This window comes from Amblyomma maculatum, chromosome 4 (assembly GCF_055883805.1).
Source record: "Amblyomma maculatum isolate TAMU_Amacu chromosome 4, ASM5588380v1, whole genome shotgun sequence".
In the NCBI taxonomy this organism is placed as follows: domain Eukaryota; kingdom Metazoa; phylum Arthropoda; class Arachnida; order Ixodida; family Ixodidae; genus Amblyomma; species Amblyomma maculatum.
The window spans coordinates 198,392,968-198,407,193 of record NC_139347.1 but is presented as its reverse complement, the minus strand read 5'-3'; the positions used below and the strand labels follow the sequence as shown (position 1 = coordinate 198,407,193).

Here is a 14,226-nt window from a genome sequence, read left to right as displayed (position 1 = left end):
CTGTGTCCTCGCTTTTTATGCATATCAGAGTAAATAGGCGATTATTTCCCTCCTAATAGCATACACATCGCTAATGCAAAGCTAATTTGTGGGCGTACACCTTGAGAATACAGCCGCGATCGTTTCTTTGATGCAACTCGATTCGTATTACTAAATATGTGCTTTTTTGCTTACATGTGTAACTTACATGTATGCTTAAGATTCTGTATTCAATTGCACCTGTTGAGAAAAGATATACTATGGTGAAATAATGAATGTGTACTGCAGTTAGACGAGCGATCCATCAGCATTGCAATGTTTAGAGTTTGTCTTTGAATGCTATTCGTCGAGCTCTGTTATACCGAGCTTTGTAGCGTGAAGTTTAATTTCGATCACAAAACCTTATTATTAACAAATAATTATTACATGCAGGTACTGTAGTGGATTGTTATTAGAAATAAGCTGTCCAACAAAATCTATCTTCATGCTGTAGCGTCAAGTTTGATTTACAGTCACTATTAACTAATTACCGGTTACTCTTGCGATCTACAATCAGTTTAGTGCAATATACCGGAGCTAAGCTGTCCAAAGATATAGCATTATGTTGTAGTGTACAATGTAATTTGTAATTACTGTTGTCTACGCCGGTGTAAATAATAACTGCGCGTAATTAGTGAAGCTCAACTATATTCGACATGAACTGTCCAACGATAAAACACTTGCTTTGCCCTGATAGTCGACATAAGCTACGCAGATACATAAAGCTTGTGTTGCTGCGGGTTGGCACGAAGGTTTGTCTTCAGTCGAGGCTGACCGAAAGCTCCAATGGGGGGAGTCCGAAGGTGCTCGATGCTTGCATGAGAAGAGCTTTCTTTCTTACTGAAACGAGCAGAGGTTGCGAAAGTTGTAAAATATTGCAATTATTCCAGCAACGGCGCCAGAAGAAATCTCAGATTTTGGTGCGGCTTTTTATCCTAGAGTGTGTGAAATTCTCTCTGCAACGCTACAGTAGGAACGCAAGACTAACGAAAGTAATCTTTAAAATTTCTCGCTAAGTATTTCCGAGGATAGCTTTATTTTGGCTTCGCGAATAAAGTTGCTCAGGCTCGTTTAGTCTTGGTTTAGTGCTAATAGTTTCTCCCTGTCACCTTAATCAAAGAGGGTCTTCGCACTCAAACATTAATATATATTTTGCGAACGGCGTTCGCAGAAAAGACGGTGCTGAACCCGTTCAGCTTCCCCAAGACACTGGCAGAAGGGGCACAGGTTGTGATCACGTGCTCTGTGCGGTCCGGTGACACGCCCATCAAAATCTGGTGGCTTAAGGACGGCGTGCCATTCAGCAAGACGCAGCTGAACATCCAGGAGTCGTCGCTGGGTGACGTGGGCTCCAATCTCGTCTTTAATGACGTGGGCCGCGCTCACAATGGCCGATACACGTGCGTCGCGGAGAACGACGGTGGCATCACGAACCACACCGCTGAGCTTGTGGTGTTCGGTAAGTACAAGTGGATAAGACTGTCTAGTACAGCTGATCGACTAGTAACAAGCAACACGGGTGCTTTAGAGCTCAAAATAGTGTTATAGTAGCGACTCTCACTGATTGGTTTAGTCGTGTGTGTGTTTGTGTGTAATTGTAGAGTGAAAGGAGGAGTATTTCAAGCAAAGTGCAAAAATAAAAAAAGGCTTTACGTTGAAGAACACAAAACTTATAACCTGAGCTTACAAATCCTGACCTGTGCGTCTGCGTTGAGCTGTATTTTGAAAGGGAAAGGTAGTAAGCAAAGGACACAAAAGATGGATAAATAATAAAATAAATGAAGAATCAGAATGTAGAATCATTGAATCATCAAAGGGTAATGCGAGGAAGGTTTACTCTTGGAAGTGATTTGGTATCCTAGATATAGTGAGATAAAGAGCAAAGCACACCTAGTAAGCATAAAGCGAGAGAAGGGTAGATAATTTTGTCAAAGCTGAGCAGTAGGTACAATGTTCTTCAAGCTGAGAAGTTGCTAGTCCTCCATGTATTTACAGCGCAACAGAGAATGCTAGAGAGAAGAACGGAAAGCGGCGTTATGTTCCGCTCTAGTCTTTCGTGCCATTCCGTATATTTCTGGTTTGCTGTGTCAGGCGTTGTCTGGATGGTCGGATGACAGTGCCTTGTCATTGTCGTATTTATTCAGCGAACAGTACATTGGATTTACATGCTCAACGATGGCGTTTGGCATTACATTGCCATCTCGCAATTAGTAATTGTGGCTTTTAAGATATTGCTAATTATATTTTGCTTCTATAACAAAAATAACCCAAAAACCATTGACGAAGGTCCTATAAACAAATAGGTGTGAGGTTAAAAAGGTTAAACACACAGTGCGCTTCTCCGCACCTTATGGAGTGATTGAAAGAGACCTAAAGAAACGAGAGTTAAAGATAAGTTACTGACGAGGGGCATGGGTATATTCCTTATCTCCACCCTTTCTAAAAATAAATAAAGTGTATTCACACCTATAACACTGAAGAATTTCCTGTATAAGTGTGCAATCTGGGTATCAATACTCTGGCTACAAGCTGCTTGAGAAGCCTCTTGATGGCTTGCTTAGCTGGCTATAGTCGCTGTGAGGGGGTCTAAATTTTCCAGTGACTGTTACGAGAACGCGCGGGAACTAACAGGAACAATATTGCTACGAACCATTCAAATGTTTATTTGTTCTTTTTACACAGCCTCCGTAATGCGGCCTTATTACTCTGAACAATGCTGTATTCTTTGCTTGTTCATGAGCGAAACGCAGGTTTATCATTTCTTTTGCTGCGGCAGATGCTTGGAGGTGTATATCCAACGATTCCAGGCCCGCGCTTGCGTTTCTACAAAGTTCCAGGTTATGCTAGTCACCGTTCGCGGTTTTATCTACATGTTTCTTCACCACTTTTTAATTGAGCACTGACGAGTGAAAGGAAGGTTCTTTGTTCGACGACCAGCGAGCACGTTTGCTATTGTTGCCGCCGCCGAATCGCAATTAGTTCTGTTGCAGGCGCAAGTCAGCCCAGTAAAGAGCTATTTTAGTGCACCCTCAGACCTTTCTTTTGCTGTCACCAGCCTTATCACGCCCACGTGACTTCTAATCGTTTTGCCGATGACATGAGGCGGCATTTGATGGTAAACTACTCTGCTCCGGTATATCATTGTACATTATCTTAGGTAAGAACCACGTGATATAGCATCCAAAGTAATGAAGAAGCATGCCCTAATTGCAAGCTCTCTCAGAGTGTCGGGGTACATACTGAATAACGTTATTTATTCAATCAAAATTATACAATCTTCAGCATTTCACGTGCCCGGCCACGCCACATTACCTAATGTTAGCGTAATCGCTGTATCATTTGAGGCTGCAATTGCTATTAATTTCGGCGAAAGCATTCGTAATTCTTTGACAAACGCTTTTCTCTGCTTTGCGATTCCCTTCGTTAGCGAATTCGCGTTATATTGTATAGTAATTCCAGATGGTACACTTGTCGTTTCGCAGTAATTGTTTTAGAATGTTATGCATACTAATCGCCTCTCCCTTCGTCCGCTGTGTTCGATAGTTTATCTATAGCGGAAACAATGGGGATGTAAAGTAGCGCCACCTTATTAAAACAGCTGAGGAAACAGCAGGAGCTTATTTACAATCTGACCTAAATCCTCTTTGTGTCTCCATTAGCAGGAGCCCTCTTTTCAAAATGTAGGTGACTGCTCTCGTTAAATTTATATTAGTGGAGTATTCAATAATAGTGACAAGGTTAGCTGCACGACGCTATGGCAATATGAGTCTCTCTTTGCGGTTCGTGATTGCTTTCACCGAGGTTTTCGATTTCTTTTTCCAATTTTTTTATGTCATATTGTGGGCCTCATAATTTTGTGGGGTAAGCAATGGCAAATTTAGCCGGAAGTAATTTTATGCATTTGTGTAGCGTGATTGAATCAGTAATATTTCTTTCAAATAGAGTTTTGCAATATATCGCAGACGTTCAGCCTGAAATTTTATAGTGTTATTGTCGGAAGAGAGCATCGTACTGGAGCTGCTTTTGACTCAAACAGCAGGGAAATGAAACTGTGTGCCTTATAATATTTCATTGAATCTAAATCAAAGATAAAGCTGCGTGACCTTCACGCACTCTAAATGGGACCGGAGTGCTATATTCATTCAAAATTAATAATTTCGCCTGGTGCAGAGGAACCTAAAATGAAAACTTCTATATAAAAAATGAATATTTTTTATTCCATACTGATATACCAAGAAAAGAACTTCACTAATTTTCTTCTCGCAGGGTGGTTACCTCACTGAGAGCATTTCGTGACTGTCATTGCTTAGGATTACTATATCGTCTTAGGCTAGCAGTAATGCCAAACATACTGATCTTTCTTAAGAAGGATATTATTCTAATTTTGTTGCCTTTCAGGATATCCGTCTTAAGAGAAAATAACATTCCGGGCCGAGGCGAAGAATTCATATACCACGCATACAATTTATGTTCACAGGCTTTGTTTGTCGTTTGGTAAATGGTTGCCTGAAAAATTGTTTTATGCTGCCCCTAAAGTCGTGTGTATAGCGGAATTTGACTTACAGTTCCGCCGAAATGGAAGATTGAACCGAGCGACAAATCCGCCATCGTCAGGTCGAGGGTGACTTTTGACTGCCAAGCAGAGGGCCATCCGCCACCACTGATTCGATGGAAGATAGCCCTCGGTGAGTTGCTTTCTTTCGTCTCATATGATTAAACAAAGAAAAAGACCGCTTATGCCTCGCCTCAAGAGAAGATGCAATAGCGCCTTTACAACGCCTGTTCTCTGGCTGAGAGAATGGCGTAGAGTTTGGCAAGATAGTAAATGTCCACAGTTGGTTTGGTTTCTGTGCTAAGAGAGGCGAAGTATCTGTCTCACGTCTCGGTGGACACTTACAATGAACGACATGCGACTGGAGGTACAGTCCTTGTCAAAAATTTAGGGTCTAGGGAGGGTGCTTCTGAGCCGCACTGTGCGGCCCGGGATGGGTTCCCAGTATTACAACTCTCCTTATGTTCTGAATATTCATTTTCCTACCCTCTCAAAGAGAACACACATCAGTGAATGCCGAAAGGAACGCGACTACACGGCTTAAAAGAAGACGTTATAGCTTTTGGCAGAGTGTGCATATGTTGTCTATTTGAATCCCTATCCCAAATATCCTCCACCTTGACTAGCATATGGATGACCAAGATGATGCGAAACGGTATGACACCACAATAAACGCTGCATTGGTTGCTTCCGAATTTTGATATGAAATCACGTGCATAAGTACGCACGTGTTATTTCCGGCACGTTGTTCTCCATTCTGGGTTACGACGACAATGACGCCTTTTCCATCGAACGAGCTTCTTACGCCATCGCGTAAAAACATCGCGCACTTTTCCCTATATTCAGCGGTAAAGAATAGTCTAGTCTTGCTCTCCTCTTCCCATATTTTGTAGTCGGTCGCTGTTTCGTCCTTGCGTTTTCCTGCGTTCCACACATCATTTACGCACCACGATTTCTACCCATGAGCCCTAAAACACTCTAGAACTAAAAAAATAGACTTCGCCACATTAAGGCCAGTTGTGCAGATAAGCTATATGAGCCCTAAAACACTCTAGAACTAAAAGGTTAGACTTCGCCACTTTAAGGCCAGTTGTGCAGAAAAGCTCGCTTTGACGGAAATTGCCAAAACAAGCAAGACTGCTTGTGGTAAAAAACGCGTTCAAGAACGTAAGTGGGGACATGCGGATAATTACGCTATTTCAGGCACGAACACGGCACGCGAGAATTCGTGTCAAGAAGGCAAAGTTTCAGAAATGCTCGCCTAGGCTAGCGCAGGTGTGAACACGGTCGTGCGACTAATCGAGTGCAGAGCCTTCTGAGGCGGAATTTTTTAATGACGTAGAAGCAAATGTCGCTCCATAGATAAGGACTCGGACACCGTAAAAGAGAGACTTAAGACATGTTTTGGATAACGACGCATGTGGATGTGAATTCACAAATTTTGCCAGCGTTTTCAATAGCATGGTTATATTGACGTTGATGTCCTAGAACCCGGAGCGTTCTATACCAAGTGTCGTACAGGAAGCGGACTACTAAACTGCATCCTTTCTTTCTTGGCCAAAATGACACGCGCAAAAAGATAAATGATGTTTTGTGACTTAGTTGTACATTAGCTTATTGCTATGGGTTCCGCACGTCCTAAAAATGTTTATCAGGTGCCGACAATCCAACCATCATGAAAGTTTTCTGGCTGCTCTGTACAGTCTAGCCAAGCCACCGAAGTGACAAGTTAAAAATTTAGCATCGAAACTCGGGATATGAGCACTTCAGGTCTAGATTTGCTTTGATCACTGTAGTTGAGGCAAGCACCAAAATACTGTCAGAAGGGTGCACTTGGGAGCGGCATTGCCGTATTCCGAAGCACACTGTCATCGTAAGCCACTGGCAGGAGAAACGTTCGCCGAGCATCTCACGCCACGTGGCCACGCCACGAGTAGCGTGACAAAGCCACATCGAGTGCATAGAATCATCGTACAAAACGGCTGCGGAAACTACAGGGACCGGCAATTGCTTCTCTCTCCCTTCGCGATTTCTATTCTCTGCCAGAGGGAATCTCCAGGGAGATAATAAAATGGAGCTGGTCGATAAACACCGTCGTGAGAATGAAATAAAAGTAAATAAGCTGAACTGTAAAACACGTACATCCAATATGTACTTTACGTTCCAATTTTGACTGGTTGCTTCTATTTTACCCAGTGTTCTCCGCGGCCAATGTATTTTCTCAACCTTTCCATTTATCCGCGACACTTGCTCATAACAAAATCTGTTTTAACGCGGGTCTATGTAACATCGAGCGCTTTTTCTTTCTTTATCTCCCATACCCACCCTGTCCCACTTCCTTCTTTTCCCTCTCCGTTATTTTTCTTGCCTGACGGCCACAGGAGACGATGCGGGCAAGGCGTTCAAGTCCATAATCAGCAATTACCATATGCAGATGTTTGAAAATGGTTCTCTCATAATCAACGACGTGGAGCCGAAGGACGCAGGGAAATACCTTTGCGAGGCCACCAATGGAATCGGCGTAGGGCTGAGCACTGTCGTTCGCCTTTCCGTGCATGGTGAGTGAAGTGCATGAACTAGTTAGCTACCTCGGGAACGTATAACTTTTGAAAGCCTATTTTATGCATATCTATGGGACTTACAATACGCCACTGTTCCAATGGACGAAAAATAAAGTCAAATTTCAATTACAAATCCTTCACTGAATGTAGGTTTCTGGAGCGCACCCCTCTAGTGTACCTGCGTGTATGTCCGTTTGGGCATGCGCGCACGCTTGTTTGCGTTTGTGAGGGAGAATTATTGAAACACGTCGAACATACGGAGAGTAGTCACTTCTTGTAACTTATTTGTGACACAGGTGACAGGATTACCCAGAGGCTTTAGTACCACCACACCACAAGTTTGTTGACTGCAGCCAAATGTTTCGGTTTATCGCTCGCTCCTGACATATAAAAATTATTTCTCCATTCTTTCGCTGCTCAGCACGTGTTCTGAGGTTGATTACACACTATACGTACTGGGAGTGAACGTCATCTTTATCTGTGCATATTCATCATCAACGTTAATCTCGTCTTGAGAAGGCGAAGTTGGATGATAGCTGCTGCTTCAAAGTTGTTCTGGCAAAATAAAAGTGAACCTGCCGGTGCCTGCTTCTGTCTCACAATACCTATTTTTCCAGTCATGAATATTTGAAGCTGCTCAATGTTTCGAGCCTATGTCAGTTACAATAGTTACTCAGTTACTGTTTTATTGCATGCTTCATTTTGTGTCCGAACATGTGAACTCTATACCTCCCAAAAAGTTACAAATCCCGTTAATCTTTACGCAGCTGTGATGAACAAAAAGATATATAAAAATATACATGCCTATTTTTGTGGGTATACGTTTAGGAGTGTTAAGAGTACAAGATTTTTCATCCCACTGCATTGCTGAAGCAAAGTTAATGCTTTCTGAGAATACTTCATAAAGCAATGCTTGCATCTGTTATATATCCGCGAGGTGGATGACACCAGTTCAATATCTCTAAATTTACTCGAATAATTAATCACTTTGAGCGAAGGTTGCTTTCCAAGGGTCATTTCAGATACGTGGAATTGCATTAAATGAACAGTGCCATGATAAACTCCGTTCTTTTTTAGCCGTATTGCTTAATATGGCACCACACTTTCAGTAATTTAACTTCGCGTGGCCTTTTCTTTAGCAAGCGGATATTTTACTCCCAAACCCACACAGCTCCCATATTATCAAGACCTGGGTGGACTGGCTTGGTGCTGAGGGTGAGAAAGAACAGCGCCTGCTCTTCCAGCAGGCCATCGATATATTAGGCACCCAAGTGTTGCACGTTTAATAAAGTCTTTTACTACTAGAAAAGAATAGTGTGTCGATTTATAAGACAACCTTGTTGAGCGTGCTACCATTTGATTCCTGCTTGCGGTAATGAAGATGAAAAGTACAGCAAGTTTGGCTCATGCTGGGAAGGATTAGTGTTTACAAAAGGTTAGTGTGCGTAGTCGATAGCTCAGCAGTAGCTGGCGAAAAATAGTTAAAACACTCTGCTATAAACGTATTGTATTCTGCTCCTACATCAGACGTACATCAGACACACATCAAACGAAGCCTTCGCTGTCTGCTGCTTTGCTTCCCTATCACGTATTTGTGTCAGTTCATTCTCCAGAGTATATATCTGCGATTGCCATCTGAGGATTGAGATCGTAATGATGTAGTGTACGTTCCCCAGAGCGCAACATGCTGCACACTTGGAAATAAAAAGCCATGTGCTCATCCCCGTGTTCCCTAATTTGAGAAAATGAGATGTCTTTTCGGGATTCGAATCCGCACTGCGCATGTCTCTACCATCTGCTTTATCTGACCTCCATTCTCATTTCCTTTTCCTCCTATTGAGCTATTTAGGAACCGATGCATCGATTCGGCACTTCTTGGCATTAACCACCCCAAAGAAGAAAAAAATGTTTGTTTTCAATATCGCAGCCACAATTCTAGTAATAACATCGTCCTTAATATTTTGGATACAGCGTGGTAGATGATAGCACAAAATAAAATGAAACTAAATTATTTTCAGATAAGCTGAAGTGATAAAGGATTGAATTTTCTAATCCTAACAGAAAAACAAGTTCACTTGCATTTTGTTTTTCTTTTGGTGACAGTGGCTGCTCATTTTAAAGTCAGCTACCAAGCTCTTCGCGTCAACAAGGGAGAGCAAGCCCGACTGATATGCGAAGCTTACGGAGAAAAGCCGTTGTCCATACAGTGGAAGAAGGACAACATGATCCTCGACCACCGCTACATATCAAGGTGGGTAGGCTACCGGAAAAGTAATACTCGGCAACTCTCGCCCTATTTGCTTTCTTTTTTTTTATTATTGTGCATGAAAGATTTATATCGAAGAAGAGATAGACATTCATAATCCACAAGAATGTTGTCACGACGGCGAAGTGTCGGCAGGCGCGTGTTTATTCGCCTGCTTTTTCAAGGCTCAATTACATAGGAACCTTTCAGGGGCTGCAGATCTCAGATAAAGGAAAAAAGATTTCCATCATAACATACACGTTCGCCAAATTCTTACACGAAAAATACATAACAATGATGAATAAAAACTTTCCAGGCGACAAGTGTCCTTAACGCTCTGCCGAAAAAGCACACATAGTACGAACAGTCAAACACTTGCGAGCAAAAGTATAGACGAATTTTATTTAAGTGCATGCAATTGACACTAGTTCTCGGCTAGGGATAATCTAACTTGTCTATATTTGAAGATTGCAGCAATTAGCGAAATGAATGAATGCATTGAATAACTACAATGGCAAAGAACGGAAAAGATGTTCCCAACTTCACAATTTTCATGCAGGCTCATCAACCGTGCTCGAGCTTCAAGCGACTGTGTTATTGTGCCCTCTTTTATATAGAAAGACAGAAATGTGGACCAAACACTACAAGGTTAAGACGTTAGGAGCTCTGCTATTGAAATGGGGCAGTTTACATGCTATTTTTTTTCGAGAACTTATTGAAACCTAGTGTAGCCTCAACAATTGCACAGAATAGCGGATTAGTTACTGATAAATCCCGGTATGAAAGTTACAGCATATTTGCATCCAAGGTCTGCTGTACTCCGGCAAGGAAAGCCATGTAAAGCAAAGTAAAACCTACAAACCTTATATTGCAGTTGACCCTGTAGGTTGAAAACAGTGTTCATACGAGGTGGACCGCACGTCTTATTCACAGTGATCCTTACGGCAATATGAGCTGACACTGCATACAGCTAGAGCAGAACGGCTGACCCTTGTGTATAAAGCTACAGGCTGGCACGATGTGCAATTGTCGCGCTAGTCGTGAAACAGGCTGGCCATTTGCTGCTCATGCACAACATAGCCCAATAATACATTCAGCGTTCTGCAGACTCGATGTAACTCACTGCTGCTAAATATGTCCACGTGTAAAGAAGACGATGGTCATTCGTTTCAGTGGTGTTTGTTTCGTTTCCGTTGTATGGTTTAATGTTTTATAGCGACTGAGGCTATTAGGGATGCAGTAATGGCGGGGTTCGGAATTTCGACCAGTGAGGGCTATTGCGCCGACATCGCACAGCACATGGGTGCCTTGCTTTTCGCCTCCATGAAACGTGTGCACCGCGACCGGTATTTACTTCGCTGTCCTAATAGTATTGATATCGCTGAGAACATGTCTGCGCTTCCCCGTTGTGTTAGTGATAACGAAAGACGACTCGATACGACTCGGCTCGGCTTACCACCACTCCTTAATAAACTCACGTGCAAGGGCGTGTATTACTTCTCGCGCATAGACGATTACCTAGACTATTAACGGGAAGTTGCGCGCTGTCCGTTCTGATATTTGCGCTCTAAGTAATTGTCAACACCATAGATGAGGCCGATCGTTCTGGAGCACAATTTGCGAAGCATGGCAGCCTGCTAGACGTTATCAATATGCCTTTCGGCGTTGTAATGCTCAAGCTTCCTTCGCACCGAAGACGGACAATATACTGCTCATGACTGAAGGGGCGGACGTGCCTTCCCAATTTCCATTACATAGACGTCATTTTCCCAGGTTTCGCACTCATCCGTCCCATATCATGTGCCGTCGTCTGTCTTGATGTCGGTGGCTTAAAACTGAACCTAAAAAAAACATTTCTCATCATCATCATCAGTCGGACTATACCTACGGCAGGGCAAAGCCTCCTCCAATTTATTCCAATTAACCCGGTCCTGTGCTAGTTGCATCCACTTGACCCCTGCGAATTTCTCATTCTCATCCACCCACCTAATTTTCTGCCACCCCCTGCTACGCTTACCTTCCCTCAGAATTAAATTGGTTACTCTTAAAAACCATCGATTATACTCTCTTCGAACTACATGCCTTGCCCATGCCCTTTTGTTGGTCATAATTTCGACCAGAATATCAGTAACTTGAGTAATTTCCGTGACCCGCTATGAACGCTTCCTACCTCTTAACCGTATACCTACCATCTTCCGTTCCGTGGCCCTCTGCACTGTCAACTTAAGTAGAACCCTTTTCGTTAACCTCCATCTTTCAGCCCCATAGGTCAGTGCCGGTAGGATGCAAATGCTACACTTTCCTGCTTGCCATAACGTTTGAGTACCTTCCCAATGCGCTCCATCCCAATCGCATTGTCCTTATTTCCCTTTCGCGGTCCGGATCTGCGGGCTTAAATAGCACTAGGGAGATTGTGTCTCTTTGCCTAACACCTTTCTTAATTAAAAATTTGTCACTTTCTTTATGCAGAACTCTTTTAGCTGTGCAGCCGCTACAGATATCTTCCAATACTTTCACATGTGGCACACCTATATCCTGATCTCGCAGTGCCTGCATGACTGCTGAGGTTTCGACCGAATCAAATGATTTCTCGTAGTCAGTGAATGTTATGTATTGGGGCTGGTTATATTCCGATCACTTTTTTATTACCTGGTTTATAGTGTGAATATTGATACGTGGCAGAAGGCTAGTACCACAACAGCGGAAACCACAACAGGGGATGAGAGACGTAGGTGTTCATGCAAGCACCAACCGTTTCTTCAGCTTCGCCGTCTATCGCTGTGTTTCCCATCGTCTTCCTCTTTAGTGGCATATACGTAATAATATGATCAATGGTATAGTACCCTTTCCAGAATCCTGCTTGATACTTTAGTTGTATAAAGTCTAAAGTAGTCCTGATCCTATTAGCGATTACCTTGGTAAATAGCTTGTACATAACTTATAGTAAGCTGATTGATCTGTAATTTTTCAAGTTCTTAGCATCGCCTTTCTTATGAATTAAGATAATGTTAGCGTTCTTTCATGATTCCGGTACTTTCGATGTCTTTATCATTACGTATACAGGGTGGCTAGTTTTTCTAGCACGACATCTCCTCCGTCCTTCAACAATTCTGTAGTTACCTGATCCTCTCCAGCTGTTTACCCCCTTTTTATGCATTCTAATGGTTTCTTAAACTCGTTCTTCGTTCAGAAGTGCAAGATGCCGGGCTAGTTGGTACTGCATACTGCATCGTTCTTCGTTACTGGCGGAACGTCGGATTGCTCGAATTGCAGCCAATTTCATTCTTGCCCTGACTACTATGGCAGCTGTAGAGGTCCGTTTAGAACCCCTCGGCTACCTTGATTATCTTGTCCATATTAGTAATGACACTGCCTGCCTTGTCCCTCAGCGCATACATCTGATTTTTGCCTACTCCTAATGTTCTCTTTACCGCTTTCAGGCTACTATCGTTCTTTAGAGCATGCACCATTTTCCCTATGGCATACTTCCTTATGTCGGCCACTTTGTACCTATTGAATTGCTTTGATATCTCTGCCAGTTTTATCCGTCTATTTTGGCGGCTTTCATATATTGGCGCTTCTTAATCAAATGCTTCGTCTCCTTCGGCAGTTTGACGGTATCCTCTCTAACAATTATACCGCTTACTTGTACCGCACATGCAGTAATGATACATCTGAAATTATTGTTCATTGCTTCTAGGCTAAAGTTAGTTTCCTCAGTTAGCACTGAGTATCTAAGCTGCAGCGAGAGCATGAATTCTTCTATTTTTCCTCTTGCCGCTAATTCGTTGATTGACTTCTTCCTCACTAATCTGTTTCGCTCCCTCTTCAAATCCAGAATAATTCGAGACCTTACCATCCCGTGGTCACTGCATTGCACCTTTTCGGTTGCCTCTGCATCCTGCATAATGCTGGATGTAGAACACAGTATGAAATAAGTTTCATTTTTTGTCTCCCCGTTAGGGCTTCTGCATGTCCATTTTTGGTTTTTCCGTTTGCTGAAGGAGGTATTCATGATTCGTAAGTCATTTCGTTCAGCAAACCCAACTAGTAACTCCCCCCTACTATTTCTTAATCCAATGACGTGATTGCCCCCTGCGCGGTCTCCAGCTTGCTTTCTACCTACCTTGGCATTGAATGCGCCCATGTGTACAGTGTAATGAATTTTTACTTTCTCCATTGCCTGTTCTACATCTTCGTAGAAGCTTTCCACTACGTGGTCATCATAACTATATATAGGTGCATATGCTTGCTCAAACTACAGCTTATACCTCTTATTTAGCTTAAGTACGATGCCAGCTACCCTCTCATTAATGCTATAGAATTCATCTACATCACAAGCTATATCCTTATTGATAAGGAAACCTACTCCTAGTTCTCGTCTCTCCGATAGACCTGTATAACACAGTATAGGCCCACCTTGCATATGCCTTATATAAGCCTCATTTGGCCTACTCACCTCACTAAGTCCTATGATATCCCATTGCATACCCTCTAGTTCCTCTAACAGCACTGCTAGACTAGCCTCACTAGCTAGGATGCTAGTATTAAACGTTGTCAGGGTCAGTTTTCGAATGGCGGCCTGTCCTTGGCGCCAGAAATTATTAGCAGCTCCTGCTGCGCCACAAGTCTGACTGCCGACGTGGTCAGTTGCTCCGCATCCGCTTGTGACTAATGGCCGGGGTTTTATAGGCCTAATTATGGGAGGTTGTGACCAATAACTGCACCAAGGTGGCCAACTCCTGTTCTGGTGATGGAGTGCGTTGCCGGAGGTGTTCACTACAACCGGGCCGCACCCTAAACCTGTTTTATGCAATTCCATCGACATGCGTTTTTTTTTAATCTGGTGA

The 14,226-nt window shown here is 42.9% G+C and overlaps 1 protein-coding gene across 1 annotated transcript in view; it reads left to right on the top strand.

Annotated features, from left to right (window-relative positions):
* Window positions 1-14,226, top strand: part of LOC146193971 (cell adhesion molecule Dscam1-like) — a 121,740-nt gene that overhangs the window by 8,653 nt on the left and 98,861 nt on the right. Inside the window, exons 4-7 of the mRNA XM_084600663.1 lie at window positions 1,190-1,477; window positions 4,584-4,703; window positions 6,952-7,128; window positions 9,235-9,382. Coding sequence (XP_084456789.1) covers window positions 1,190-1,477; window positions 4,584-4,703; window positions 6,952-7,128; window positions 9,235-9,382 — 733 coding nt within the window. The remainder of the gene's footprint in view (window positions 1-1,189; window positions 1,478-4,583; window positions 4,704-6,951; window positions 7,129-9,234; window positions 9,383-14,226) is intronic.